Source organism: Loxodonta africana, chromosome 12 (genome assembly GCF_030014295.1).
Source record: "Loxodonta africana isolate mLoxAfr1 chromosome 12, mLoxAfr1.hap2, whole genome shotgun sequence".
NCBI classification, from domain to species: Eukaryota; Metazoa; Chordata; class Mammalia; order Proboscidea; family Elephantidae; genus Loxodonta; species Loxodonta africana.
In genome coordinates, this window is record NC_087353.1 from 59,114,347 (window position 1) to 59,140,792 (window position 26,446).

General features: G+C 51.9%; 1 protein-coding gene across 1 annotated transcript in view; it reads right to left on the reverse strand.

Annotated features, from left to right (window-relative positions):
* Positions 1-22: 22 nt before the first annotated feature.
* PPL (periplakin) overlaps positions 23-26,446 on the reverse strand; it is a 52,905-nt gene continuing 26,481 nt past the window's right edge. The window contains exons 3-22 of the mRNA XM_010597326.3: positions 21,343-21,497; positions 20,179-20,299; positions 18,288-18,413; positions 18,155-18,196; positions 15,407-15,568; positions 15,193-15,300; positions 14,539-14,634; positions 13,137-13,259; positions 12,883-13,029; positions 12,399-12,550; positions 12,158-12,255; positions 11,838-11,995; positions 11,033-11,211; positions 10,809-10,947; positions 9,768-9,961; positions 8,296-8,446; positions 6,797-6,880; positions 5,705-5,821; positions 4,513-4,605; positions 23-3,726 (exon numbers count right to left, since the gene is read on the reverse strand). Coding sequence (XP_010595628.1) covers positions 1,060-3,726; positions 4,513-4,605; positions 5,705-5,821; positions 6,797-6,880; positions 8,296-8,446; positions 9,768-9,961; positions 10,809-10,947; positions 11,033-11,211; positions 11,838-11,995; positions 12,158-12,255; positions 12,399-12,550; positions 12,883-13,029; positions 13,137-13,259; positions 14,539-14,634; positions 15,193-15,300; positions 15,407-15,568; positions 18,155-18,196; positions 18,288-18,413; positions 20,179-20,299; positions 21,343-21,497 — 5,112 coding nt within the window. The 3' untranslated portion in view covers positions 23-1,059. The remainder of the gene's footprint in view (positions 3,727-4,512; positions 4,606-5,704; positions 5,822-6,796; positions 6,881-8,295; positions 8,447-9,767; positions 9,962-10,808; positions 10,948-11,032; positions 11,212-11,837; positions 11,996-12,157; positions 12,256-12,398; positions 12,551-12,882; positions 13,030-13,136; positions 13,260-14,538; positions 14,635-15,192; positions 15,301-15,406; positions 15,569-18,154; positions 18,197-18,287; positions 18,414-20,178; positions 20,300-21,342; positions 21,498-26,446) is intronic.

The following is a 26,446-nucleotide window of genomic DNA, read 5'->3' on the forward strand; positions in this document are numbered from 1 at the left end:
ACTCAATAAATTGTTTCAAGTTTTCCAAAACGTGTTCCCTTTTTACCATATTTGCAAATAATTTTTCCTCCGCAGGAGCTGGTATATATGTAATGTCCATTGTGGCTGAAAGCCAAGAAGGGAGTGTGGGGGAATATGCTTAACATGCAAAAGAGGGAAAAACGTGCCTTACAATTAAATGAGAATCAAGCCACCAGGTTTTTATTTTCACACTATAGACTTCCCCATTGCTTCCCATTTTCTTACATAGTACATGCTCTACAAAATCAGAAATTCATTTGGTGAAAAATCATCTTTTTCGCATTCCTAAATACCAGTGAGATAAGCAAGACTTAAAGGGCACTGAGACTCGGGCTACAGCAACACATTCCACTATTAAAATCCTCTAATTTCAGAACCATAGGACAATCTCTGGTACGTTTTCTAGGGACATCTAGCTGACAGTTCACCTCCACTCTAGCACCTCTCAAGGGCCAGACATGGTTCTGGTCTCTCTCAGCCTTTGCTGGCAGTCTAGCTGTGCCTCACAAGTAGGGTAACTCCGGAGGAGGCTGCTCTGACAGAAAGCTGGTTCTCGGCCAGAAGCCCAGAGGAGTGTGAGTGCTAGTATGGGCCCTGGCGGCCTAGTCCCTGGGGGAAGGGACAGGTGTGTGGGAAGAGGGCCCCTTTGCCATAGAGTTGGGCCATCTGGTGTGCCAGGCCTGAGCTGTGTGGAGCGGGCTTGCCTGCCTTGGCTTGTGCTTTGGTAGATTTCAGATTGTTTCCAGGCATCACATGAGTCTATTGAAGGGAGTGTGTAGGAGATAGGAAAAAGGGCATTGCAGCTGTCAAATCATTGGAGGGTGCAGCGGGTCACCTCCCAGGTGACAGTTGAGGATGCGTCACAGTCCGGAGTTGTGGTCTGAGCAGCCTGGCAGTGAGGCATGGCTACAGTGCTCAGCTCCACACAGAGGAAGAAGCTGCATGAGGGCACATGGGGCCAGGGAGGAAGAGACACCCAGGAGGGTGCTGGGTAGGAGAGGGTTGGCCACTGAGAAGAGACTGGTGGAAGTGCCGGGCCTACTTCTGCCCAGACACCAGGATGGCCAGCTCCTGGATGGACATGTCCTTGTTGACGTAGCGATCATACTGGGCAGGGCTTAGCCGGCCACTCTTGAGGGCCTCCTCAATGGAGAACTTCTTGCCGGACTTCCTGTCGTGGATCACCGAGGACTCCCCGTTGGGGCCCTTCACCGATATCTCCTCCCAGTCACACTCCTGGCTCCGGAGCTTCACAAACATGCTCCAGTCGATAAGGCCTGCCCGGCGTGCCTCCTCAGGGGACAGCTCGTGGCCTGTGTCAGGGTCAATGACCACGATGGAGCGCCGCAGGTGGTTCTCCCGCTGCTCCCGCTTGACAGCTGCGTTAACCAGGCGCTTCTGCAGCTCATCGATCTCGACATCCTTGTCCCTGGAGAGCCTCTTGAGTTCCTCCAGCTCTTGCTCCAGGGACCACAGTCTGGAGTTCAGGCTCAGCCCAACGTCCACTGCTGACAGGCTTCTCAGGTCCCGCGTTTCCACTGCCGCCATTTCGATCTCCGACTGGAGCCGCCTGGTCTCCAGCTGCAGGTTCTGCCGCTCAAGTTGCAGTCTGTGGTTCTCCTCCCTCAGGAAATCCAGCTCCTTGGATGACTTGGAGTTGTGGAATTCCAGCTCAGACAGCTTGGCCTCCAGCCGGCTCACCTCAGCGTCTAGCTCTCTCTTGCTCCGGCTCTCCTCCTCTAAGCTGCCCTTGAGCTTCTGGATCTCTTGCTCCATGTCGCCCTTCTCCACCTGGACACTCTCAGAAAAGATCACCTTCTCCTTGACTTCCATCTTCTCCAGGTGGAGCAGCTTCTTCCTGAGGGTCTCGAGCTCGCTCTCCAGGACCTGCCGCCGGTGCCGCTCCTCCTGCAGCTGGAGCGTGAGCAGGGCGTGCTCCCGGACCTGCTGGGGGTCCTGCTGCAGGACCACCTTCTGCTTGAGGGTCACCTTCTCATGGGCCTCGCCCTCCTCCTTCTCCAGGTCAGCCAGCCGCTGCTTCAGGCGCTGCACCTCCAGCTCGGCCTCCCTGCGTGCCTGCCGCTCACGCTCCAGCTCCTCCAGCTGCCGTTCGAGCTCACCACGCCGCCGCTGCAGCCGCCGTAGCTCCCCACGGAGGTTGTCGATCTGCCGGAGCTCGATGTCGATGCTCTCGGTGAAGGAGTTCACTTCGGCCCGCAAGCCCGGGTCCTCCTCATACTGGACCACCTCCTGCTGCACCACCTTCTCCCTCACTTGGGAAAGCTCCTTCTCCTTCTCCTGGATCTTCTCCTCCTGTGAAGCCTTCTCCCTCTCGAGGTCCACCTGCTTCTTCTGCTCTTCGGACAGCTTTGCCCTCAAAGACTCCACTTCCTCCTTGGTCTGGGGGTCTTCCCGGAACTGAAGGATCTCTTGGATGACCTCTTTGGTCTGCACCTGGGGCTTTGTGTGTCTCAGGGACTGGATCTCCTGCTTCAGCTGGTAGATCTCCAGGTCACACCTCTCAATCAGCCTGGTCTTGTCAACAATCTCCTCCCTGAGCCGCTGGAGCTCCTGCTCCATTTCAGGGTCCGTCTTGTACTTGATGACTTCTTTGGTCACTTCTTTGACCTCCACCTGGGGGCCTCGCTTCCGGAGTGCCTCCAGCTCGCTCTGGTAGCTCTGCAGCTGCTCCTCAGCCCCCCGGTACTTCCTCTCCTGCTCGACCAGCTCCAAGCGGAGGTTGGCCACCTCGCTCTCGGCCTTGGGGTCTGGCCGGACGATCTCCCGCACCTTCTCCTGCACCACCACCTTGGCGTTCTCTTCCTCCAAGGCCCATATCTTCCGGAGGAGCTCCGTCTTCTCCCTCTGGTTGGCGTGCGCCCTGGCAGCCTCATCCTCGTACTGGCGTTTGAGATTGCTGACCTCCCTCTCAGTGGCCAGGTCCTTCTCCACCTTGAGCACCTCCTTGACAGTGATCTTGCCCTCGGCCATAGCCCGCTCCTTCTCCAGCCTCCTCAGCTTGTCCTGCAAGAAGCTCAGCTCCTCTTCCTGCTTCTTCCGCAGCTGGCCCTCCCGCTGCTGGTCCTCCTGCAGCTGCCGGAACTCCGCCTCCAGCTGGGGGTCATTCTGCAGCTTCACCACCGCCTTCTCCATGACCTTCTCCTGCGTCCTACTCTTCTCCTCAGCCAGGGCCACGATGCGCTGCCGCAGCAGGGCCACCTCTGCTTCCCGCATACCCTTCTGCCTGCGCAGCCCCTCCAGCTCCTCCCGGAGCCGCAGCACCTCGTCCTCCTGGGCCTGGTCGGGCTCGATGCGCAGCACCTCCTTGACCACATACTCCTGCCCCGCACCATCCTCAGCCTCATGCTCCAGCGTCCGAAGCCGAGCCCACAGCGCCTCCAGCTCCTCTTGCAGCAGCTGGTTCTTGTGCTGCTCCTCTGCCAGGGTACGCTGCATTTGCTGGAAGCTCTCCTCCAGCGCAGGGTCTGGCACCTTCTTTAGCACCTCCTTCCTCACCACCGACTCCTGAGGCTCCCGGCTCTGCAGGGTCAGGATTTCCTCCTGGGCACTCTTGACCTCGCTCTCTAGCTGCTGCCGCCGCTGGGTCTCCTCATCCAGCTCCTTCCTAATCTTCCACATCTCCTCCGCCCTGGACCCCGGCTTGCTCCCCTGCAGGGTCTCATGGGTTACTTCCACTTCTGGCTGCTGGGATGGAGAAGGCAACACACGGTTAAAGCCAGGCTCTCCTGCAGCCCGTGCCCCGGGTCAGAGCTGATCAGGGACACCTGGGAATGGGTCAGATTGGCTGTCCTAAGGTCCCAAAGGACTTCCCCAGTGCTGGCTCACATCAGTCCAATTCTAGGGTTACTTCTGGAAAGGGCAAAATGACTAGCTTGGGTTTCTAAAATGCATCTGGTACACATGCTAGAGCTACAGAAAACTCAGGAGTGCAGCAGTCTCCCGCCTCGGCCCTGATGAGGCATTTTCTGTGCACACGCAGCACGCATGCTGTCCACGTGCACCCTGTGTTTGCTTCTCCCCCACAAACGGTGGTCTCCTGGGCTGCACCCTGCCTGCTGCACTGAGCGCATGGAGATAATGCCACATTGTTACTTCGAGGCTACGCAGCCTTTCACTGTAAGCACGGGCCATAATTTACTGAACTAGCCCACTGCTCAGGAATGTTGCGGTGTTTCCAGGTTCTTGCTATTACAAACAGTGTTGCCCTAACCATTATGGACTTTAAAAAATAAGTTAATGTTTACCAGGCACTTGGCAGATATTTACTGATTTGAGGATGTAAGTTACCACCCACCCGTGTCCACAGGAGCAGTGGCTCAGCCCAGCGTCTGCATGGGCACTGCCCAGAAACGCCAGCAAGTGGCAGTCCCCTGAATTCACAGGCTGTGTCTCTGAGGCAGAGTGATTCTTCTCTTTCTCACCTAGCTCGTGAGAATGGTTTCAATGGCATCTCTGGCTGAGACTGGTTACCTGTCTCAGGAGATTGAGAGCGAACTCCAGATTCTGTAACTTCTGTCTGTTGACAGCGCTGACCTCCGTGAACTTGGCAGCAAGAGAGGCTTCCTGCAGGGAAGGTGTTTAGGAGCACAGTTAGCAAACAGGGGTCTACAGGCTACTGGGGAAAGAGCTAGAAAGCCTGGACACAGCATCTGAAAAATCTGGTGTTCAGGTGCTAGAAGGTTTAGCTGCTGCTTATTTAAAATAAAGATTTGAACATAATTTTATTTTCCAAATAGTTGTGCTGTTGTCTCTAAATCATACATTGAATCATTTATATTTACCTCATTTTTAAAAAATTTTGTCGTTGAGAATATACATAGCAAAATGTACAGCAATTCAACCCTTTCTACGTGTATGATTCAGTGACACTGATTCCATTCTTCGAGTTGTACAACCATCCTTGCCCTCCTTTTCTGAGTTGTTCCCCCCCATTAGCATTGCTCCCTAAGTTTCCTTTCTAATCTTTTGAGTTGCTGTTGTTGCTTTAATCCCATACAGGCAGTTCTTAAGAGAGCATAATGCTCAAGGCAGACCATACCTCATTCATTTTTAATGCCACTGCTATCATACCAGAATTCCCAAAATTTGGATTTATTTGCTAACCCTCTAAACTGTTCCATTGTTTTAATCTTTCTCTGGCCCAGTATCACCATTTTAATGAGCACAGCTCTATGTTTTAATAAAATCTGATTGTTGTTATTGCTGAGGGGTAGCTCCTTGCCTACTGATAACCTGGAGCTCTACTCCAGTCTCTGGAGTGGAGAGAAAAGTGATTTAGAGTCAGACGCGCCAAGTTTGACTCTTGGCCCCTGCGACCCCAAGCCTGTTTCTCTGCCTCTCGTGTACCTTCATTTTCAGTGCATAGGAAGAATAACATCTGCCCTTCTCCTGTGTGCTTAATGAGGCGCACCAAAGCAGGAGCTTCCTAAATCCATCCCTGTGGCCCAGATGCCTCCCTCTACTAGGCTGTCACTGCAGGCCTATCAATGTCAGCGTCCTAGAATGAGCTCATCATTCTTTCCTCTTACCAAACCTGTTTGCAACCTGGGAGGGCACTCACCCCAGTCTCCCTACTGTGCATTATCTTGGAGGCCCGCTGGCAGTGCCCTGGGGAACCAGGCAGCCCGCCCTGTGTCTCGCCACCCAGATGCCAACAGCTCACCTCTTCCTTTACTCTGGCGGCCGGAGACTGGAGCCTGGCTCTCTTGCTCACGTGACTGTTCCTTCCATTCTCCAGGTCGAGCAGGGACCTTAGTTTCTCTGCTTCTAATTCGTAGTCCTGGGTGAGACAGAGAGACATGCCAGAGGACAGATGACAGGAAGTGAGAAGAGACTAGAACGTTCTTATACCCTTTCCAGCTGACCCAAGCCCTGGCCTTTGCCATGTGGGACTGAGTCTTTAAACCATGCTGGTCTGATAAATGGAACCCTGCTGGCACAATCATTAAGAGTTTGGCTGCTAACCAGAAAGTTGGCAGTGCGAATCCACCAGCTGCTCCTTAGAAACCCCATGGGGCGATTCTACTCTGTCCTATAGGGTCCCTATGAGTTGGAATCAACTTGACAGCCACAGGTTTGGTTTTTTGGTTTTGGTCTGGTAATCTGCACAGGTCTTTCTCCCAGCTGCACCCTTTGCTAACTGCCAGGAGAGCAATAAATCATTACTGCATCTGCAAAGCATAGCTATGCCACGGAGCAGCAGGCCGGAAAAAGAAAAGGTCTGCCCACAGTCCCCATTCCCCCACCACCTGTTCCAGTGTTTCCTCCCCGAGATTTTGACACCCCACTTTCTTCACTTAACATCAAAACATACACCTTTTCTCATGTTGCCGCCACCTCGTGTTCATGTTCATCAGTTTGATAACTTTGTAATCCATCCAATGGATGTGTCATGCTATTGGGCACTTAGGTTATTTCTAGCTTGTTTTTATATTTTTGTTTCTAGTTTGCTATTATAAATAGTGCTGTTACAACGATTTTGTTTATCCTGCATTGTTCTTTTGTACTTTTTCCTTTAGGGTAAATCTCCCCAAGGAGTTTACTGGTGCAAAGCGTATAAAATCATTTTATGGCCTCTGGTGCCTAGTACCATACTGTTTTCCAAAAGGGCTGTGTTGTTTACACGGCCACCAGCAGGGTGTAAGCCTAACCAGTTACTCATCAACCTGCCAGAGCTGTGCACTGCTCCCTAGCTCACCTGGTGTACAGAGGTACCCTGTTGTGTTGTGCTTGGGGCTGGAGTTTTGTGTCTCACCTTTACAGCCTGCTGGTACTGCTGGGAATTGGCATAGACTTTCTTTACTTCCTGTTCCTTGCTTGCGATTTCATCTAGCAGGTTCTATAAAACAAACGAGATTTTAAAAATCAAAATTAAAACAAAAAAACCCTCTTGACAGATGTTACGGATTAAATTGTGCCCCCTAAAAATGTGTGTTATAAACCCTAATCTCTATGCCTGTGGTTACAGTCTCATTTGGGAATGGGTCATCTCTGTCGCATTAATGAGGCAGGATTAGTGCAGGATGTATCTCGAGTCAATCTCTTTTGAAATTTAAAAGAGATTAAATGCAAGTAAGCAGAGAGAAACGGAGGAAGAGAGATCCAAGCACATGAAGACAGCCCAGGAGCAGAAGCTCAGAGGAGACAGAGACCTCCTCCCAGAGCCAAAAGACAGCCAAGCCTTCCTCTAGAGCCAGCACCCTAAATTTGGACTTCAAGCCTCCTAAATTGTGAGAAAAAAAATTTTTTTAAAGCCATCCATGTGTAGTATTTCTGTTATAGTAGCAGTAGATAACTAAGACAACAGAGTAGCTGGATTCCTTAGAATCTGAAATTATTCTCTTGTGTGAAGTATGGCACCCTGGTGACGCAGTGGTTAAGTGCTTGGATGCTAACCCAAAGGTCGGCAGTTTGAACCCACCAGCTGCTCTGTGGGAGAAAGATGTGGCAGTCTGGTCCCATAAAGATCATAGCATTAGAAACCCTACGCAGCAGTTCTGCTCTGTTCTATAGGGTCACTATGAGTTGAAATCAACTCGATGGCTTCCTTGTGTTTACTTGTTCATTACAAAAATCAATCCTGAGGCACTGTGAAGAAGGGCCAAGAAGATAATCACCTTTGCCAATAAACTCACGTTCTAACTGTTCTAACATCTTACTTAAATCATCTCATTCAATCTTCAAATAATCCTATGAGGTAAGCACCATCATTATCTCCAGCTCATGAACGGGAAAACTGAGGCACAGTGAGGGTAAGTAACTTGCCCACAGGGACATGGCTAATGAGTGATGGAGCCGGGCTTTCAGTCTAGGTTATCTGATTCCAGGGCTCAACCCCAAGGCATTGCTGCCTTCTGAGGCAGGACTCAAAAAAAAAAAACAAAACAGGTTTTTTTTTTTTGTTCCCCCCAACGCCCCACAAGGGCTACTCTTGTGTTTCTGTGCCATTGGCTCACTCAGCCAGCCTTCACCCAGTGTCCACTCTGGGTCAGGCCCTGTGCTAGACACTGAAGGAGGGAGGGATGGATAGGCACAATTCTAGTCTGAAAGAGAATGAGGTGCTGGGAGCCAAGCAGGGCCAAGGTCCAGCAGGACGGTTGGGCCAGGTTCTGTCTTGTTCCCACCAAGGCTGTTAGCCACCACTGCCTGCTCTACTTCCTGAGGGTGTGGCTCTTCTCCATGGAGAAGGGCTTGTTGGCCTCTAACCCTTCCCTTTGCTGCCATACATCTGCAAACCAGAAGAAGCCACCTTACCTTCTGATTCTTCAGCTTGGTCTCCATCTGGCTGAGGCTGTCTGTCTCTTGGGGCTTGTAACTGGGGATGTTGGACAGGAACTGGAGCATGTGGTCATAGCCGCTACGGTAGTTGTTGTAAGCAGTCTTGGCATCCTGCAGGCTCTGAGACCTACATGAGGAAAAGCCACTCAGGACTCTGCCACAGGCAGCAGGTGCCTCACTGGAAGCCACCTCAGATCCTCTTTGAAAAGAGGCTGTCCTAATTTCTTCAAAAGGAAAAGAAAGGGTAATTTAACTGGAAATAACCTAAACATTTACCAGAAAGCGACTAATTCAGTAAATTATGGAATGCTAAGTTGGAGCACTCCATAGCCTTTGTAAAGAACAAGGTTAGCCTCTAAGCAGTGACCTGCAAAGATCCCCACACTATAGGGTCTAAATAACTCATGGTCAAAGGAGAAATCACAAGGAAAAGCTAGGAAATCTTTTGAACTCACTGAAAATAAAAATATCCGAATTCAGGGGATACAGCTAAAGCAGTGCTTACAGGGAAATACATAGCATTAAAATGCTTATTAGAAAAGAAGAAAAATTTCAACATCTAAGTTTCCACCTTAAAAAAGAGGAGCAAATAATGAAGAGTGGAAATCAATGAAGCAGAAAACAAAGGAAAATGACTGAAACCAAAAGCTAGTTCTTTGAAATTATCTTAATAAAATTGATAAGCCTCCAACAGACTGATCAGAAAGAAAAAGAAGACACAATGACAACAAAAAGATGGTAATAAGAATGAGAGAGAAGGGATAATACCTCAGATCCTACAGACATTAAAAGGGTGAGAGTGTTATGTGACAACCATATACCAATAAATTTAACAACTTAGATGAAATGGACAAATTCCTTGAAAGACACAAACTACCAAAGTGAACTCAACAAGAATTAGATAACCCAAATGTTCCTGTACTATCAGAGACTGAATTTGTAATTAAAAACCTTCCCCCACACAAAAAACTGAAGGCCCAGATGGCCTAACTAGTGAATCCTACCAAGAACGTAAGGAAGAAAGACTATCGATTCTACTTATACTCTTCCAGGAAACAAGAGGAGGGAATTCTTACTGACTCACGAGGCCAGTGCGTGTATGACAGGAAAAGTAACAAGATGTAGTATACACGGTATGTTGTTAGTCATGTGCTATTTATCTGTCCATCCACCAACCCATCCATCCATTCATCCATCCTTGCTCAAACAGAATATTTTTGGGAGGATACACAAGAAACTGATAACCCCCTTACCTTGGGGGTATTCACTGTTTGAACGTCTTACTGTGTATACTGCTTTCTTCAAAAAGGAAATTACTTAGAGAAAAAAACAAACAGCCGTCACTGGCTCCTGGAGGATTCCTACCTTCATGGCTTCGAGGCAGACCAGCTCAGCCCAAGGCTGCTTCCTTGTCCGCGCCACCCCTGCCCATCCTCTGGCCAACTCACCTGTGGTCAATCTGCTGGCGCAGGTTGTCGAAGCGCTGGTTGAGCTTGTGAACCTCAGCCTCCTGCCGCTCGAGGTCAGGGCAGTGCTCCTGGAAGCGGCTGACCAGCGAGCTCGAGCACTGCTTGACTGTCTGCAGGTTCTGCTCGGCCTCGCCCAGGAGGGACTTCTTGGCCTGCAGCTCGGAGGCCATGGCCTGCCCAGGCAAGGAGGGAGGAAAGGTGGGCACTATGGACAGAGCTCCTGGAGCCCATGGCAAGTGCTCTGACTGAAGTGCTGGGACCTCTGCTCAGGAGGGCACTCAAGCCTGGGAGTAGAAAGGGCCCACAGAAGCCTCTGGGCCTCTCCTTAAACCTGGTGATATTCCTGCTGTGTTCTGAGGAAGGGGCCACCACAGAGGTCACAGACTCAAATGGCTGCAGGCAGGCCAGTGCGTGCAGGGCCTGGTGGACAGACACCCCAGCAGGGGAGGCAGCCGCCCCTCCACTCAGTGGACTTCCCATGTGGGTGCACAGGCCAGATCCACTGCTCAGCAAGAGACACCAGAAGCCTGGAATTTTATACAGACATTTGATTTCAAAATATGACGGGCTCCTGAAATTTCACAGGCCACACAGACCACACGAGCCGCTGGGATTTGGGCCGTGGACCTCCACTTCGCAACTTCTAATTTGACACCCTTAGGAATTCTCAAAGGAGCCCTAGTGGCGCAGTGGTTAAGTGCTCAGCTGTTACCTGAAAGGTCAGCAGTTCAAACCCACCAGCTGCTCCTCAGGAGAAAAGACCTGGCAACCTGCTCCCATAAAGACTACAGCCTAGGAAACCCTACGGGGCAGTTCTGGTCTGTCACATGGGGTCACTGAGTTGGAACTGACATGACAGCAGTGAGTTTGGTTTTAGTTTTAGGCATTCCCAAAATGGAGACTTGTCGCTGTGGTAACTTGGGGCCTTGGTTTCCCCTTCTCTAAGGGCGGTGGTAGGATGGGATACACCCAAAAGCCACCCCCACCTCAGAGGAGGACTCCCCGTGGTCCCCGACTCACGGCCAGCTCCTGCCTCTTGTCATCCAGGGCATGGCCACTATCAGGCACCATGTCATCCTGAATCAGCTGACTCTCATATGTGGCCAGCAGCTCCCAGCCCTGCTGCAGGCTCTTTTCCAGGCGGTTGGCAACGTCGACCCTGAGGACAGTGGACAGGAGTTGAGGGGTGCCCTCCTGGCCCCCTGCCTGCTATCCCAGGCCCTCATTGCCTGCCTGCCACCCACTTCTCCTGGGCTGAGTCCAGCAGCTGGGCCAGGCGCTCGTATTTGCCATTGGTGTCGTCCACCCGGGTCCTGAGCAGGGGCGTACTGCCACTGCCCGGGAGGGCCTGGATGAAGGCTTCACACTCGGCTGTGCTCCGCACCATCTCAGGCTTGATGTGCAGCAGCTCGTTGGTGATGTTCTGTGAGGAACAGAGCCCCCTGGTCAGCATGGCCAGGCCAGCCAACCTGGGCAGCCCCCACCACCCTCTGTCCCTCCAAAGATGTACCCAGGTGGACACAAATAGGGGAACAGCATGTGGTAAGAGGGCAGTGGGCCCCACGCTTCAGGGATAGCAGGAGCAGTGTTGATGTTTGGTGAAAATGCAGAGGCCTGAGCCCACGCCCTGGAGGCTGACGTGTCTGGGGCGCAGGCCCAGGAGCCTGCGTTTTTAATGAGCACCCCAGGACACACTGATGCAGGTGGACTATGACTACCAGTAGTGATGACAACAGTCAATTGGTGATACTTGAACACTTAACCATTCTGAGCAGTTCACTTGATGGTCTCATCTAATCTGTGGCAACCCTATGAGGTAGGTACTCTGACTGTCCCCATCCACCTGGGTTCTCAGAGTCTACAGAGGTGGAAGGAACAGCCCTGCCATTGCCTCAACACAGAGCTGCTGGTTACACGTTGTTACACGTGGCAGGCAAGCCACGTGGCAAGTCAAGCACCTGCCATCAATGTCCCCAGACCCTTGTAGGGCTGAGAAGGGGCCACGGCCGAGTTCCCCAGGGCCTAGCCTGGGCCCCTGCTGGGTGGTACCTTGAGACCCTTGGCCCGCTCAGCACTGTCCTGCACAGCCCGGCCCTGCTCCAGCGGTGGTCGAAGGATGCCCGTGATGGCCTTCTCCTGCTGGTCCAGGTCGCGGGCCACCTTGTCCAAGCCAGCCAGCAGCTGCCGCCCCTGCAAGTCAGAGGCATCTGCCGGAGGAAGACAGGGTCGGGGCTGGCCGCAGCGGGTCGTGAGGCCAGGCAGGGGCTGGCCCAGCCTCCCCTGTCCCTGCCATTCCTCCCATTGCACAGCCCCTGGTCCAGCCCCTCCCTCCATCCTCCCAGAGCCGTGGTCCAGTCACTGGCACCCACCTCCAGGGTTCTCTGCCTTCAGCACCTCGTGCCGCTGCTGGAGCACGCTTTTGCTCCCAGCTGCCTTCTGCCGCACGCTCCAGTACTGGCTGCCCAGGCTGGGAGAGCAGAGGAGCAAGCTGGGGTCACGGCACCCACCTACCCCTCACCCACAGAAGCAAGTTTCCCCGGCTTATGACTGGGGCCCAAGAAGCCCCTAGGCGCAGACAGCCTACACCAGCTCCCTCCTTTGCCCCTGTACCTGTCAGCCAGAGCCAGGGCCTCAGGGTCAGTTGGGGGGATCATGAAGCAGATGGCTGGGGCGGTCAGCTTGTTTCCGGCACTGTCTGTGAGCTCCCAGCTCTCCCCGTTGTTCTTCTGTAGGGTGTAGCTGTAGCCCCGTGAGATCAGGCCCTGGAGGGCACAGCGGGCCACACCGTCAGAAGACTTACAAGGCCTGCCTTGGCTCACCCCAACTCCTCGCCTGCCCCCTCGATCTTGGACCTGGGGAGTCTTAGCCTCTCTCTCAGACCCACCTCAAGACACCACCATATAGAGGCTTGGGCAGGGACATCAGTGGGGTCTGCCAGCCCAGCAGAGAAATGCCCCGTAGGGTTTCCAAGGAGCAGCTGGTGGATCCGAACTGCCAACTTTTTGGTTAGCAGCCAAGCTCTTAACCACTGTGACACCAGGACTTCCCAGTGACGTGAAAATGGCAGGTCTGGGACTGTGGGGCAGCGGCTCACCTGGTCACCCTCAAAGTCACAAAGCGCCTCCACGGGGATGGGCTTGAGCGGTGTCTCCCGCCGGTACTTGAGGGGCACCACCTGCTGGGCTCGCTGCTGCAGGCCCTGTACCACATCCTCGTACTTGTCCAGTGCCTTTTCCTGGTCCTGACAAAGCGGGGGAAGCTGGGTGAGACCCGCAGCCTCTCAAGGGGGTGGGGCAGAGTGGGTGGCAGGTGGGGGCTGAAGTGGGGACCGGGAGCCCCATCACGCACGTCCAGCTCCCGTAACAGCATCTCGATCTGGTAACGGTCCTTGAAGTCGGGGCTGTATTTCTGGTTCAGGTCCAAGTCCACTTTCTGCAGCAGTTCCTGTGTGTCTTTCACGTCTTTGTGGAACTGGGGGGACCGGGTGGCCTCGTTACAGGCAGGAAACCACTAGAAGCCCCTGGACCTTCTCCCGGCTATGGCTTCAAACTCAGTCCCAGGTGGGGCTGGGCCTCCCAATCACCTGACCCACATGGCCTGGCCCAGGTGGGCCCTCCCCACCAGCCCTCCAGATGCCACCTCTCCTACATATCAAGTTCTCCCATCTGTGCCAGTAAGCTTTGGGCTCTCTTCTCTACCCCATTCCTCTCTCTGTGCTAGGCCACACCATCTTGAGGTGATACTTCCATTGCAATTCTCAAGAGATGGAAGACAAGCCTCCCACTTTGTTCTCCAAAGTCATCTGGCCTGTTCTTCCATCGAATTCCCTAGGCAGTGCAAATGGTTAATGCACTTGGCTGCCAACCAAAATGTTGGAGGTTCAAGTCTAACCAGAGGAATCTCAGAAGAAACGTCTGGCAATCTACTTCCAAAAAATCAGTCACTGGAAACTCTATGGAGCACAGCTCTACCCTAACACACATGGGGTTGCCATCAACTTGACACAACTGGTATTCTTTCATCAGGGCCATCAATTCTGGATCACCTAGTCATCCCCATGCCCCCTCATGCCCTAAGCTTAACATGGATCTCTGTGAAGCTCATAGTCCAGCAGGACTCAGACATTCAAGTCCAAGTTCCCCTAAACTGCTCAATCCTAAGAACCTGCAGCTCTTGTTAAAATGCACATTTCTCCCCCTACCCTACCCCTGATGACTGGTTGAATCAGACTCTGAGGTCCCACCCCCCCGGGGAGAATGCACAGAGCCCACCAGCACACTTGGGGACCGCTCACATCTTTAAAAGTGTGGGCACCCAAGACAGGAACCATTCCCAAAGCCAACTCTTCAGACAGGGATTGGACTGGACTATGGGATAGAAAATGATACTGGTGAAGAGTGAGCTTCTTGGATCAGGTAGACACATAAGACTATGTGGAGAGCTCCTGTCTGGAGAGGAGATGAGAGGGCAGAGGAGGGCAGAAGATGGCCAAATGGACACGAAAATAGAGAGTGGAGGGAAAGAGTGTGCTGTCTCATTAGAGGGAGATCAGCTAGGAGTATATAGCAAGGTGTATATAAGTTCTAGTATGAGAGAATAACTTGGTTTGTAAACTTGGTTGTAAACTTTCACTCAAAGCACAATAAAAATTAAAAAAAAGTATGGGCACAAAGAGCCCCTGCAAAGCTTCTGGAGCCGAGGCCGGGGGGGCCAGCAGGTCCTCAGCGCTCCCACACAGGTGGTCGGGTACCTGGTGGTAGTCCTCCATGTACTTGAGGTGACTCTCCTCACAGATGAGCAGGTTCAGGTACTCCTTCCAGTCTGCGTGCACAGCCTCCATGTGCGCCTGCACGGGGGTGGGAGGCAGACACAGTTGGTCAGGTGCTAGGGTGCAAGGTGGGCCCTGGAGGGATGCTGGGCCCACAGAATAGTGGGTCAGAGAGGGACATCTGGTGTCTGCCTGGGTGTGGCCCACAAAGAGGCTGCCAGTACCTGCACAGATGCTGGGGAATGGGCAGGACCCAGAGGTCACTCTGGGCCAGGCACCTGGGGTGGGAGGAGGAGAGAGGGGGCATGTCTAGGAGGTGAGCAGGGCTGTCATGTAGAGTTGCTCAGGTAGTACAGTGCATAAGGAACGAGTAGGAGCTGTACCTGCTCAGACAAAGGCACCCTATGGGTTCAGAAGTCCTGGGGCCAGGGGCAGCATGTGCCAAAGATTCGAGATGTTGAGAGAAGGGAAGAGCCAACCAGAGCAAGAAGGAGCTGGCAAAATGGGGAGATAGAATGGGAGAAAGAGAGACAGACAGATAGACATGGATGCAGCACATAGGACCAAGACCTCCAAGGACTGCCCAAGCGCCGGGTGGCCCAGGTGGAGGGCCATCCCCTTCCGCTGTGCACCTACTTCAATGGAGTTTCTCCCAGGATGCTCAGCCACCAGCAGCTGGTCCCCCTCACTATGCAGCTTGTTGATCCTCTCCTCTTTGGCCTCCAGGTTCCGGTTGATGAAATTCTACAGTGTGGGGCAGAGTAGGTCTCAGTGCCCCACCTGGCCACCCTCTGCTCACTCCCGGGCCCCTTGCCCGCCCTGGGTGGTTCTCCTGAGCCCCAACGCCCACCTCATACTGGCGCCGGCGGCTGGGGTAGTCAAGGTTGCGGTCGCTCCAGTCATACTGCATGCGGCCCTTGGCCTGCTGGTCCAGCCAGTACAGCTCATTGGTGCTGCGCTGCATGTAGTCCTGCAGGGAGCTCAGGTGCTGCTGCCGTGCCTGTGACAATGCCTAGGGGTGTGGGGGTGATGCAAGGATAGGCTAGGCCCTGGGACAAGTCACCTGACCCCTGTGAGCTCCATTCATTCATTCAGCAAATGTTTGGTGAGCCTCTAGTCAGTCCCAGGCATCACTCCAGTCACCAGGATACAACAGAGAGCAAAACACACAAAACCTTCACAGCACTGATGTTTTAGTAGAGCCTCAGTTTACCTGTCTGTAAAATGGGGATAACGATAGTGCTGACCTTATAGGGCACAGGGAATGGCATATAGTAAGTGTTCAATAAACGTTAGCAGCTACAGCTTCCACTTTCAGCTTTATCATGACCCTTTAGAGAGAGCTGGAAAGAGCAACAAACTGCTGCTCATTTATGTCTGAGAAGTGGTGGGGCAGAAAGGAAGGGAGAGGTGGAGAGATGCTTGTGCTTTCTTCTGCATAATAACAGTCCCTAGCATGTACATAGTCCCTGGGTGGTTACAAAGAGTTAACACGCAGTTTCCTGTTCTTACTGTCCATAGTTTTGTCTTTTCCAGAATGTCATATGGTTGGGAATCATACAGTAGGTAGCTTTTCCAAACAGGCTTCTTTCATTTAGCAATACACATTTAAGGTTACTCCAGGACTTTTTATGGCTTAAAAGCTCCTTTTAGCTTATGCTCGGCTGCTAACAAAAAGGTTGGAGATTTGAGTCCACGCAGAAGTGCCTCGGAAGAAAGGCCTGGCAATCTAGTTCTGAAAAATCAACCACTGAAAGCCCTATGGAGCACAGCTCTACTTTGGCAAACATGGGGTCGCCATGAGTCAGAATCAATGGCAACTGCTTTGCTGCAGATTTTAGATTCGCCAACTCCTGCAATGCCCGTGAGCCAGCGGGCCTTTGGCCTGTTGCCTGACCTGCAGATTCTGGGTTCATCAGCCCCTGTAACCAACCATGAGAGCCAGCAGAGGTCATCAGCCTGTCTGTTGTCTGTCTGGGACTTCCCAGGCCCCACAACTGCATGAGCCATTTCCTCACAACTGCATGAGCCATGGAAATAAATTTTCTCTATATATCTACATATACTTCACTGGTTTTGCTCCTCTAGAGAACCAAGACTAGGAAAGACAGGGACTTGCAGTAACTCCATTCTACAGATGAGCAAACTGAGACTGCCAGAAGCTAAGGAGCTCACTTAAGTTCTCACCACTGAGAAGTGGAGGAGCTGGGACTCAAACCCAGGCCACTGGCTCCGGAGGCTCCCAACTGCTATATCATGCTGCCTCTGTATTCTCATGGCTGTGGTGTTTGAAATATTTGCAGGAGAAAGCATTCGTGCACTGCTTATGCAATTTCAAAAAAATCACGTGGTATATCCATACAGAGGGGCATTATTCAGCAATAAAAAAAAAAAGACAGGGAGGAATCTTTAACACATACTGCTAAATCAAAGAAACCAGTCTGAAAAAGCTACATACTGTATGATTCCAACCGTATGACATTTTGGAAAAGGCAAACTACACAGACAGTAAGAAGAACAGTGGTTGCTAGGGGCTCAGGGGATGGAAGGAGGGATGAAGAGATGGCATTTTTAGGGCAGTGAAACTATTCTGCAAGATACTGTCATGACAGACACATGATGTTAAGCATTTGTCAAAACCCACAGGACTGTACAACACAAAGAGTGATCTTAATGCAAGCTATGGACTTTAGTTAATAAAAATGCATCAGTATTGGTTTATCAGTTGTGATAAATGCACCACATGAATGCAAGACGTAAATAACGGGGAAAACTGTGCAGAGGGGAGAAGGGCACGTAGGAACTCTGTCCTTTCTGCTCCACTTATCTGTAAAGCTAAAACTAGTCTAAAAAATAAAGTATATTAATTTTTAAAAAAGAATGCATTTTTAAAAAGTTGTAAAAAGGGAAAAAGAAAACTATTGTATACAAAGCATGTGCACTGTGCTCGGCACATGGTAGGTGCTTCATCAAGAAATAACAAGCACATTGTAGGACGGGCTGTATCCCTTGGGGTCTAGTAGAGTTGTCCATGAGCACAGAGCACAGCACAGGAATGGGCCAGGGCACTGTCTCTTCTCACTTCATCCCGTCCTATTCTGTGAAATGTTTACTGCAAGCCTATATCATTCTGATGAGGCAATGGAAGAAGTCTCGCCTTCCACACGGGAGACCTGGGTTGGATTCCCCGCCAGTACACCTCATGAGCAGCCACCACTCGTTTGTCATTGGAGGCTTGCATGTTGCCATGATGTTAAACAGGTTTCAATGGAGCTTCCTAGTCTCACTAAGACAGACTAGGGAGAAAGGCCTGGTGATCTACTTCAAAAATCAGCCAGTGAAAACCCTATGGATCACAATGGTCTGATCTGCAATTGATCATGGGGGTGGTGCAGGACCAAGCAGTGTCTCATTCCGTTGTATATGGGGTCACCAAGAGTCAGGGGCCTACTTGACGACAACTAACAAACATACCGTTTTTAACAGGATAAGTTAATGATGCACAGAGATGCTTCTCATCACCATGATTTTGGGCGCCTGATCACCTCCCACACCTGCATCCCTTCACAGGCAACACCTCCCCCTGAGAAATTCTCACCAGCAGTTTCTGGTACTTGGCCTGCAGCTCACTGTTCTGCTCCTAAGGACAGAGCCGGGAGCACAAGTTAGGTTGATGACTCGGGACTGAGCTCCCTCCCTCCCCAGGTCCCCACCTCCACCATGCAGACTACCTTGTCCCTGTCCTTGGTGAGGTGAGGTCCGATGGCCTTGACCTCGTTGTGGAAGATGTTGTGCTGCTCCACCTGGTGATCCACCAGTGGCAGCTCTGTCCCGAAGCCCTGGCTGCTCAGCTTGTCCTGGGCAGAGGGATGACACTGGAGGAGGGGCTGGGCAGGGGCTTGGCTGCCCACTCCCCCCTCAGGCCCTCAGCTCTCAGCCCTGCACCTGGGACAATGCTCTGTTCCTCACAGGGCGTAAATGCAGTGGCCCCATGAGAGGCAGGGAGAGACACTTTTAGGAGTAGAACTGTGTCCCCAAAAGGATATGCTGAACTCCTAACCCCTGTACCTATGAATGCAACTTTGTGTGAAACTAGAGTCTTCGCAGGTGTTATCAGCTAACATGAGGTCATACTGAAGCAGGGTGGGTCCTAACCTTATATGACTATAGAAGAAGAGACATAGACACGGGGAAACAGAGGAAGGACACCAAGTGAAGACGCACTCCAAGCCAAGGAACGCCTGGAACTGCCAGATGCTGGGAAGGCAGAATGCATCAGATTGTCTCTCAAGCCTCAGAAGGAATCAACACAGCCAACAAACACCCTGACCTCGAATTCACACTCTCCAGAACTGTGAGACAATAAATTCCTACTCTTCTAAGCCTCCCTGTTTGTGGTATTTTGTTACAGCAGCCACAGGACACCAAAACAGAGGCCCTCAGTCTAAGATACAACCGTTGGTCTGTACTAGTCCAGAGGAAGAGAGAAAGAAGGAAAACAAAGGCTCAAAGAAGAAACTAGTCTACAAGACTAACAGTCTACACAAACCACAGCCTCATCTACCCTGAGACCAGAAGAAGAACTAGATGGTGCCCGGCTACTACTACCAACCATTCTATGCAGGGCCACAATAGATGGACCCTGACAGAATGGGAGAAAAACATGGGACTGAACCTCAAATTCCTAAAAACAAACAAACAAAAACAGAGCTACTGGACTGGTTGAGACTAGAGGACTCCCCGACACTACTGCTCTGAGATACTCTTCAAACCTTGAACCAAAACTAACCCGTGGTCACCTTGTAGCTAATAACAAATTGGCTCACAAATAATGAGTATCACCTGTAAGTACTGTGCTCCTTTAAAAAGTCACCTATATGAGACCAAATGATCAACAATTGCTTCACTGGAAACTTCAAAACAAAGATGAAACGGTAAGGGGACAGGTAAATTAGATTAATGGGAATGGAAATAATAAGAACGTTCATGCTCATTGTGAAGAATGTAACCAACGTCACTGAACAACTTGTATAGAAATTGTTGAATGGGAACCTAAACCGCTGTGCAAACCTTTACAGAAAACACAAAGTATTATTAAAAAAAAAAAAAAAAAAGCAGAGGCCATCAGCTTTACCACTGCAATTCAACTTTCTGAGCATTCGCCCCGATATGTCATGTCCTCTCATTTAATCTCACAACCACCTAACAGACCCACAGTTATTGCCCCATTTCAGAGATGGGGCAGCAGAGGCTCAGAGAGGTGGAGGCAGTTGCCCAGGGTCACACCAATAAAAGCAGGGAGCCTAGACTCCGATTAAGGAAACTCCACTTGAGCGGCCATGCTCTTCTCTGCGAGGGCACAGGAAAGATAGACTTCCCTCAGAAGCCTGGCCACTGCCCCACCCTGATGAGCCACGGTGGAGATCAAGTGCCGGGGAAGCAGCATGGAATGGCTAACCTCCACTTCTCTGTGTGGCCTTGACCCAAAGTCTCTCTGAGCCTCCTGGGCAGGACACTCTGAGCCTCCCGGGCAGGACCATGTGCCCACGAAGTGACAAAGCTCTCCCTGCACACACAGGCCCACTCCCCAGCTGCATCCCTGGAGCCCTGCCCCAGCCATACCAGCTTCTCATCCACCAGAGCCACCCAGTTGACCTGTGGGTCCACCTCCTTCGCCACCAGGTTGTAGATCTGTTTGTGTTTCCCACGCAGGTTGGTCACACGCTCCTTCAGCTGCCGGATGCTGAACAGGGACAGAGGCCACCCCAATTAGCAGGCCCCGTGGAGGAGCCCCCAACCCCAGACCTTAGCCTCGGGCTTTCCGCTCAGTCAGCTCTCTTGCTCCCATCCTCCCACCCCTCCTTCTATTCACCTCCCCTTCCATCTTTCTTCCCCCCATCAATGTTACTGAGAGCCTGTGTGGCCAGAACCCTAGAAGGTTCTGGAAGGGCCTACTGTGTGGCCAGAACCGTAAAAGGTTCCAGAAGACCCAAGCAAGTCCACTGCCCTCTAGAGCTCACTGTGCCCTTGGGGAGGCAGCTGGACCTGTGTGTGCTATCACAGGGACAAGTACAGGGAGATCATGCGGCCTCGAGAGGCCTGACCCTGCCTTGCGGTAGGGTGCATAACTGGGGGGTCATGAAAAGTTAGTTTATCCCCATCTAAGTAGAGACGTGAGCAACAAGCACAGTCAGCTCATTGCTGGGATGGTGGGTGGGACCTTGGGTGTGGGAAGAGATGGAGGTTAGAGAAAATGGGCAGGCTCAGGGAACAGCGGTCACACTGTGACCAGAGCAGGAGACATCAGGTCTCTGAGCCTCAGTCTCTCCTACTGCAAAATGCATTGTTATGAGGCTAAGGGTAAGCGTTTGACCCGTGCCTGGTGTTTATGAGTTGAAATCAACTTGACAGCAACAGGTTTGGTTTTTTTTTTGTTTTGAATTTAGTTAACCAGTTGCCATGACTCTGACTCATGGCAACCCCGTGTGTGCCAGAGTAGGACTGTACTCCATAAGGTCTGCAGCAGCTGGTTTTTCAAAAGTAGATCACCAGGCCTTTCTTCTGAGGCGCCTCTGGGTGGACCTTGCAGCTAATGACCGAGGTGTCTACCGTTTACATCACCCAGGGACCTTGTCCAGTATCCTTGGTAAGTGTCCCCCTGACAGCTGCCCACAGCCTTCAGGGTCACTCCTGAGTGCTGAGCTCCCTTGGCCACCACCCCACAGCTCTCTTGCCCTGGCTCAGAGCCCAGAGGCTCCCTGGGGACCCAAAGTGGTAGGGACCTACTCCTCGGCGATCATGTCCCCCTGGGGGTGCTTCATGTGCTTGGCGATAGCCGCATCCGCCTCCAGCACGTACAGCAGCTTCTCTGAGTCTGACACCTTCTGCAAGGCCACATCCCGGTGTTCCGGTTGCTGGCCCTCCTGCAGCCGGGCCAGGTCCTGCGAGGTCACATGAGAGGACAGTGGGCTGGGGCTCAATATGGCACTTCAGGAATGTGGGGTGGCAGAGCCATGGGGACTGGAGGGAGGGGCCAGCGAGGGGCTCCCACAGCTGCCCAGCTTCACTGCCAGGGGTCTGGGGAGGTGTTCCTCCTCCAGCCACTCAGCGCACAGTCTCCAAGTGCCTGCTATGTGCCTGGTACTGGGACACAGTTGTGAATGGGACAGACCTATCCCCTGCCTGCCTGGAGCTCACAAAGATAAACCACACAATGATGAATGCAAGTCCAAGTCAGTGTTTACAAAGGAAACCAACCACAGAAGGAACCTAAGAGAGCTACTTCGGCTCCAGGGACACAGCTAAAAACAAAAGATGAGAAGGGTCTAGCCAGGAGGAGCAGGAAGGGTGTTCCAGGCTGAGACAACAGTCCATGCGAAGGTCCTGTGGCAGGGAAGAATATGCTGTGGTTGAGGCATGGCAAGAGGCCCCTGTGGCTGAAAGGCAGGATCCTGTAGCCTTTCTGGTCTCGGTGTCCCTGTCTCTACAATGTGGATAAGAAAAACACCTACTTCAGAAAAGGCAGACAGGCTAATGGAGGAATATTACTCAGCAAGAAAAGGGAACAGACTACTGACTCATGCCATGTCATGGACAAACCTAGAAAACACCACGTGGAGTGAAAGAAGCCAGACACACAGACCGTATCTGCAGGGTTCCATTTACATGAAATGGCTGTGAGAGGTGGATCCAGAGAGGCAGGGAATAGCGATCGCTATAAATGGGCCAGTGGGTGCTACTGGGGGATGGAAGCGTCCTGAAACTGATCTCTGGTGATGGCTGCACCATTGTGTGATGTTACTACAATCACTGAACTGGTCGCTTGAAATGGGAGCATTTCATGCCTCAATAAAGGTGTGAAAGAAGGAAGGAGTGGGGGGAAGGGGAAGGGAGAGGGAGACAAGGAAGGGAAGGAGGGAGGGAGGCAGGAAGGAAGGAAGGAAGGAGGGAAGGAGGGAGGGAGAGAGGAAGAGAAAAACAGATACAGAGATAGAGAAAAGGGAAAAAAGAAAGAGAAAAAGGGAAAGAAAAGAGAGAGAGAATGAAGGAAAGAACAAAGAAAAACTGACAGAGGTGATGTGGGTGCCTGGTGCAGAGCAAAGGTTCAACAGATGGGGCTCTTGGAGGAGAAAAAGGTGTCCAGGCCATCCTTCCCGGACCTCTCAGGAGGGCCGAGGGATGAGGGGGGTCCTGGCTGCCCCAAGCAGCCTGAAGTTGAGGCCAACACGCCAAAGGCCAGTGGAGCTGGCTCACGCCCCACCACCCCAGGCAGGTCTGGCCAGCTAATTACAACCAAACGGCACAGTCCTTGGCTTGGGTGGAATTTTATCTACCCCACCATCACCAGCTGATCTGACGCTGTACTGAGCACTTACAGTGTCAAAGGTTAATTCTGCGAAGGGGGGATAAATTAATCATTACCTAATTCATGCCAGAGTTGTGTGGGAACACAAGCCATCTCACGAGGCAGCTGAGACATAAAGAGGACATCTAGGCATAGAGGTGTCCCAAAGTTCAAAGCCAGGAAAAACTAACAACAGTGAGAGAGATGAGGAGTGGTCACCTCTGGGGAATACTGATCAGGAAGGGTCACGAGGGACCTCTGTGATTTTCCTGCCACAATGCATAACCTCATTCTAATCATGAGAAACCAACAGACAAGCCCAAATCGAGAGAAATTCCCCCAAACCACTGAACAGGACTCTTCAAAAGTGTCAAGGGAAACAAGGAAAGACTGAGGAACTGTCACAGATTGGAAGAATGTATGGAGACTACATACATGCAACATAGTAAACCAAAAACATCCCCTGAAGTCTTCTTAAAACCAAGCAATAGTTCAGCTGAACTAGTAACGAATGCCTGCCTTGAGCGCTGTGCTCTTTTAAGAACTATCTATATGGGATCAAACGGACAACAGCAACTCAAAAGATTAGACAGAAAGCGTACGGGGCAGTAAGTTTATGTTAATGGGGAAGAACAACTCAGAAAAGGAGGGTGAGAATGGTTGCACAACTTGAAGAATGTAATCAACGTCACTGAACTGTACTTGTAGAAACTGTTGAACTGGTGTATGTTCTGCTGTGTATATTCTCAACAACAACAATAAATAATTTGGTGCCCGGCTACACCCGATGACTGCCCTCACAGGGAACACAACAGAGAACCCCTGAGGGAGCAGGAGAGCAGTGGGATGCAGACCCCAGATTCTCGTAAAAAGACCAGACTTAATGGTCTGACTGAGACTAGAAGGACCCCGGTGGTCATGGCCCCCAGACCTTCTGTTGGCCCAGGACAGGAACCATTCCCAAAGCCAACTCTTCAGACAGGGATTGGATTGGACAACAGGATAGAAAAAAGATGCTGGTGAAGAATGAGCTTCTCGGATCAAGTAGACACTTGAGACCATGTTGGCATCTCCTGTCTGGAGGGGAGATGAGAGGGCAGAGGGGGTCAGAAGCGGGCGGAATGGACAAGAAAAGAGAGAGTGGAGGGAAGGAGTGAGCTGTCTCATTAGGGGGAGAGAGCAATTAGGAGTAAATAGCAACGTGTATATAAATTTTTGTAGGAGAGACTGACCTGATTTGTAAACTTTCACTTAAAGCACAATAAAAATTTTTTTTAAATAATTTATTAAATAAATAAATGCAACATGGGATCCTGGATGCAATCCTGGACCAGAAAAAGAATATTTGTGGAAAAACTGCACTGTAGCTCATTACACAGTGCCAATGTTAATTTCCTGGTTTGATCTGTTGTTGTTAAGTGCCATCGAGTCAATGTTGACTCATGGTGACCCCACGTGTGCAAAATAGAACTGTTCCATAGGGTTTTGAAGGCTGTGACCTTTCGGAAGCAGGCTGCTAGGCCTTTCTTTCGAAGTGCCTCTGGGTGGGTTCGAACCGCCAACCTTCTGGCTAGCAGTTGAGCACTTAACCATCTGCGTCACCCAGGGACTCCCGATCGTCACGCTACAGCCATGGATTTGCTCACATTGGGCAAAGCCAGCTGAAGGGCATACGGGAATTCTCTGTGCTATTCTGCAACTTTTATGTAAGTCTACAAATTGTTTTAAAGTTACAAAGCAATGATGCTGTAGATCTTGATTCACGTGGCCACGATACATTATCAGGTAAAATAACAGGTTACTTGATGGCATACAGAGCATGATCCCATTTTGGGGAGGGGGAAAGAAAACATGCTGGGCTTCTGGGCACACACATGCCCACACTGGTGTGAGGACAGGTTGAGAAGGCACACGCCACACTGCTAATGGCTGACAGCTCTGGTGGTGGAGTCATGAGAAGGCACACGCCACACTGTTCATGGCCGAAGGCTCCGGTGGTGGAGTCATGAGAAGGCACATGCCACACTGCTCATGGCCAACGGCTCCGGTGGTGGAGTCGTGAGAAGGCACACGCCACACTGCTAATGGCCAAAAGCTCTGGTGGTGGAGTCATGAGAAGGCACACGCCACACTGCTAATGGCCGAAAGCTCTGGTGGTGGAGTCATGAGAAGGCACACGCCACACTGCTAATGGCTGATGGCTCTGGTGGTGGAGTCATGAAAAGGCACACGCCACACTGCTAATGGCCGAAAGCTCCGGTGGTGGAGTCATGAGAAGGCACATGCCACACTGTTCATGGCCGAAAGCTCTGGTGGTGGAGTCATGAGAAGGCACACGCCACACTGCTAATGGCTGACGGCTCTGGTGGTGGAGTCATGAGAAGGCACACGCCACACTGTTCATGGCCGAAGGCTCTGGTGGTGGAGTCATGAGAAGGCACACGCCACACTGCTCATGGCTGATGGCTCTGGTGGTGGAGTCATGAGAAGGCACACGCCACACTGTTCATGGCCGAAGGCTCTGGTGGTGGAGTCATGAGAAGGCACACGCCACACTGCTCATGGCTGATGGCTCTGGTGGTGGAGTCATGAGAAGGCACACGCCACACTGCTCATGGCTGAAGGCTCTGGTGGTGGAGTCATGAGAAGGCACCACTGTTCACGGCTGACGGCTCCGGTGGTGGAGTCATGAGAAGGCACACGCCACACTGTTCATGGCCGAAGGCTCTGGTGGTGGAGTCATGAGAAGGCACACGCCACACTGTTCATGGCTGAAGGCTCTGGTGGTGGAGTCATGAGAAGGCACCGCCACACTGTTCATGGCTGACAGCTCTGGTGGTGGAGTCATGAGAAGGCACACGCCACACTGGTCATGGCTGACAGCTCTGGTGGTGGAGTCACCCCTGTTTTTAGAGTCACCCCTGTTTTTAGAGTCACCCCTGTTTTAGTTGGCTTTGTTAGACCTGTTTCTCTCTCCTCAACTATTTGTAATGAACACATTACTTTTATTATCAGAGAAAAGAGAGACACACCCAGAAAAGCTGTTTTCATTTAGGAAAGGAAAGAACATCTCTGGGGGGGGGCCAAGAGACAGGGGTAGACAGAAAGTTCACAAAGGGAGCCGGGGACAAGGGGCTTCTGGAGGGAAAGGGGTGCTGAAGCGGGGAAGCAGGAGGTGGAAGGCGAGGTGTGAGCCAGGGAAGGAGGGGGGATGGGCAGGGGAAAGGGGGCGAGAAGGACTCCCAAGATCCCTGCAGGGGCCAGCTTGTGACAGAGAACAGAATTCTCTCAGGCCTTCCTCCCCGACTCTCCCCACAGCCCCATTATTCATGGTCTCTGCATCCCCCACCCCCAGCCGTACAGACTCCAGCACTGCCCCCACATCCTCTGGGGTCTCTGGACTGTCTGTGGACAGGCCCTTGGGAAGGCAGACATCTGGGCTGTCAGAGTGGCAGTGGAGGTGGACGGGCAGGAGATGACCGGGCCTGTCATCACAGCAGAGCCTGGGGAGAGCAAGGGGCCAGGCAGACCTTGAACTCCCTTGTG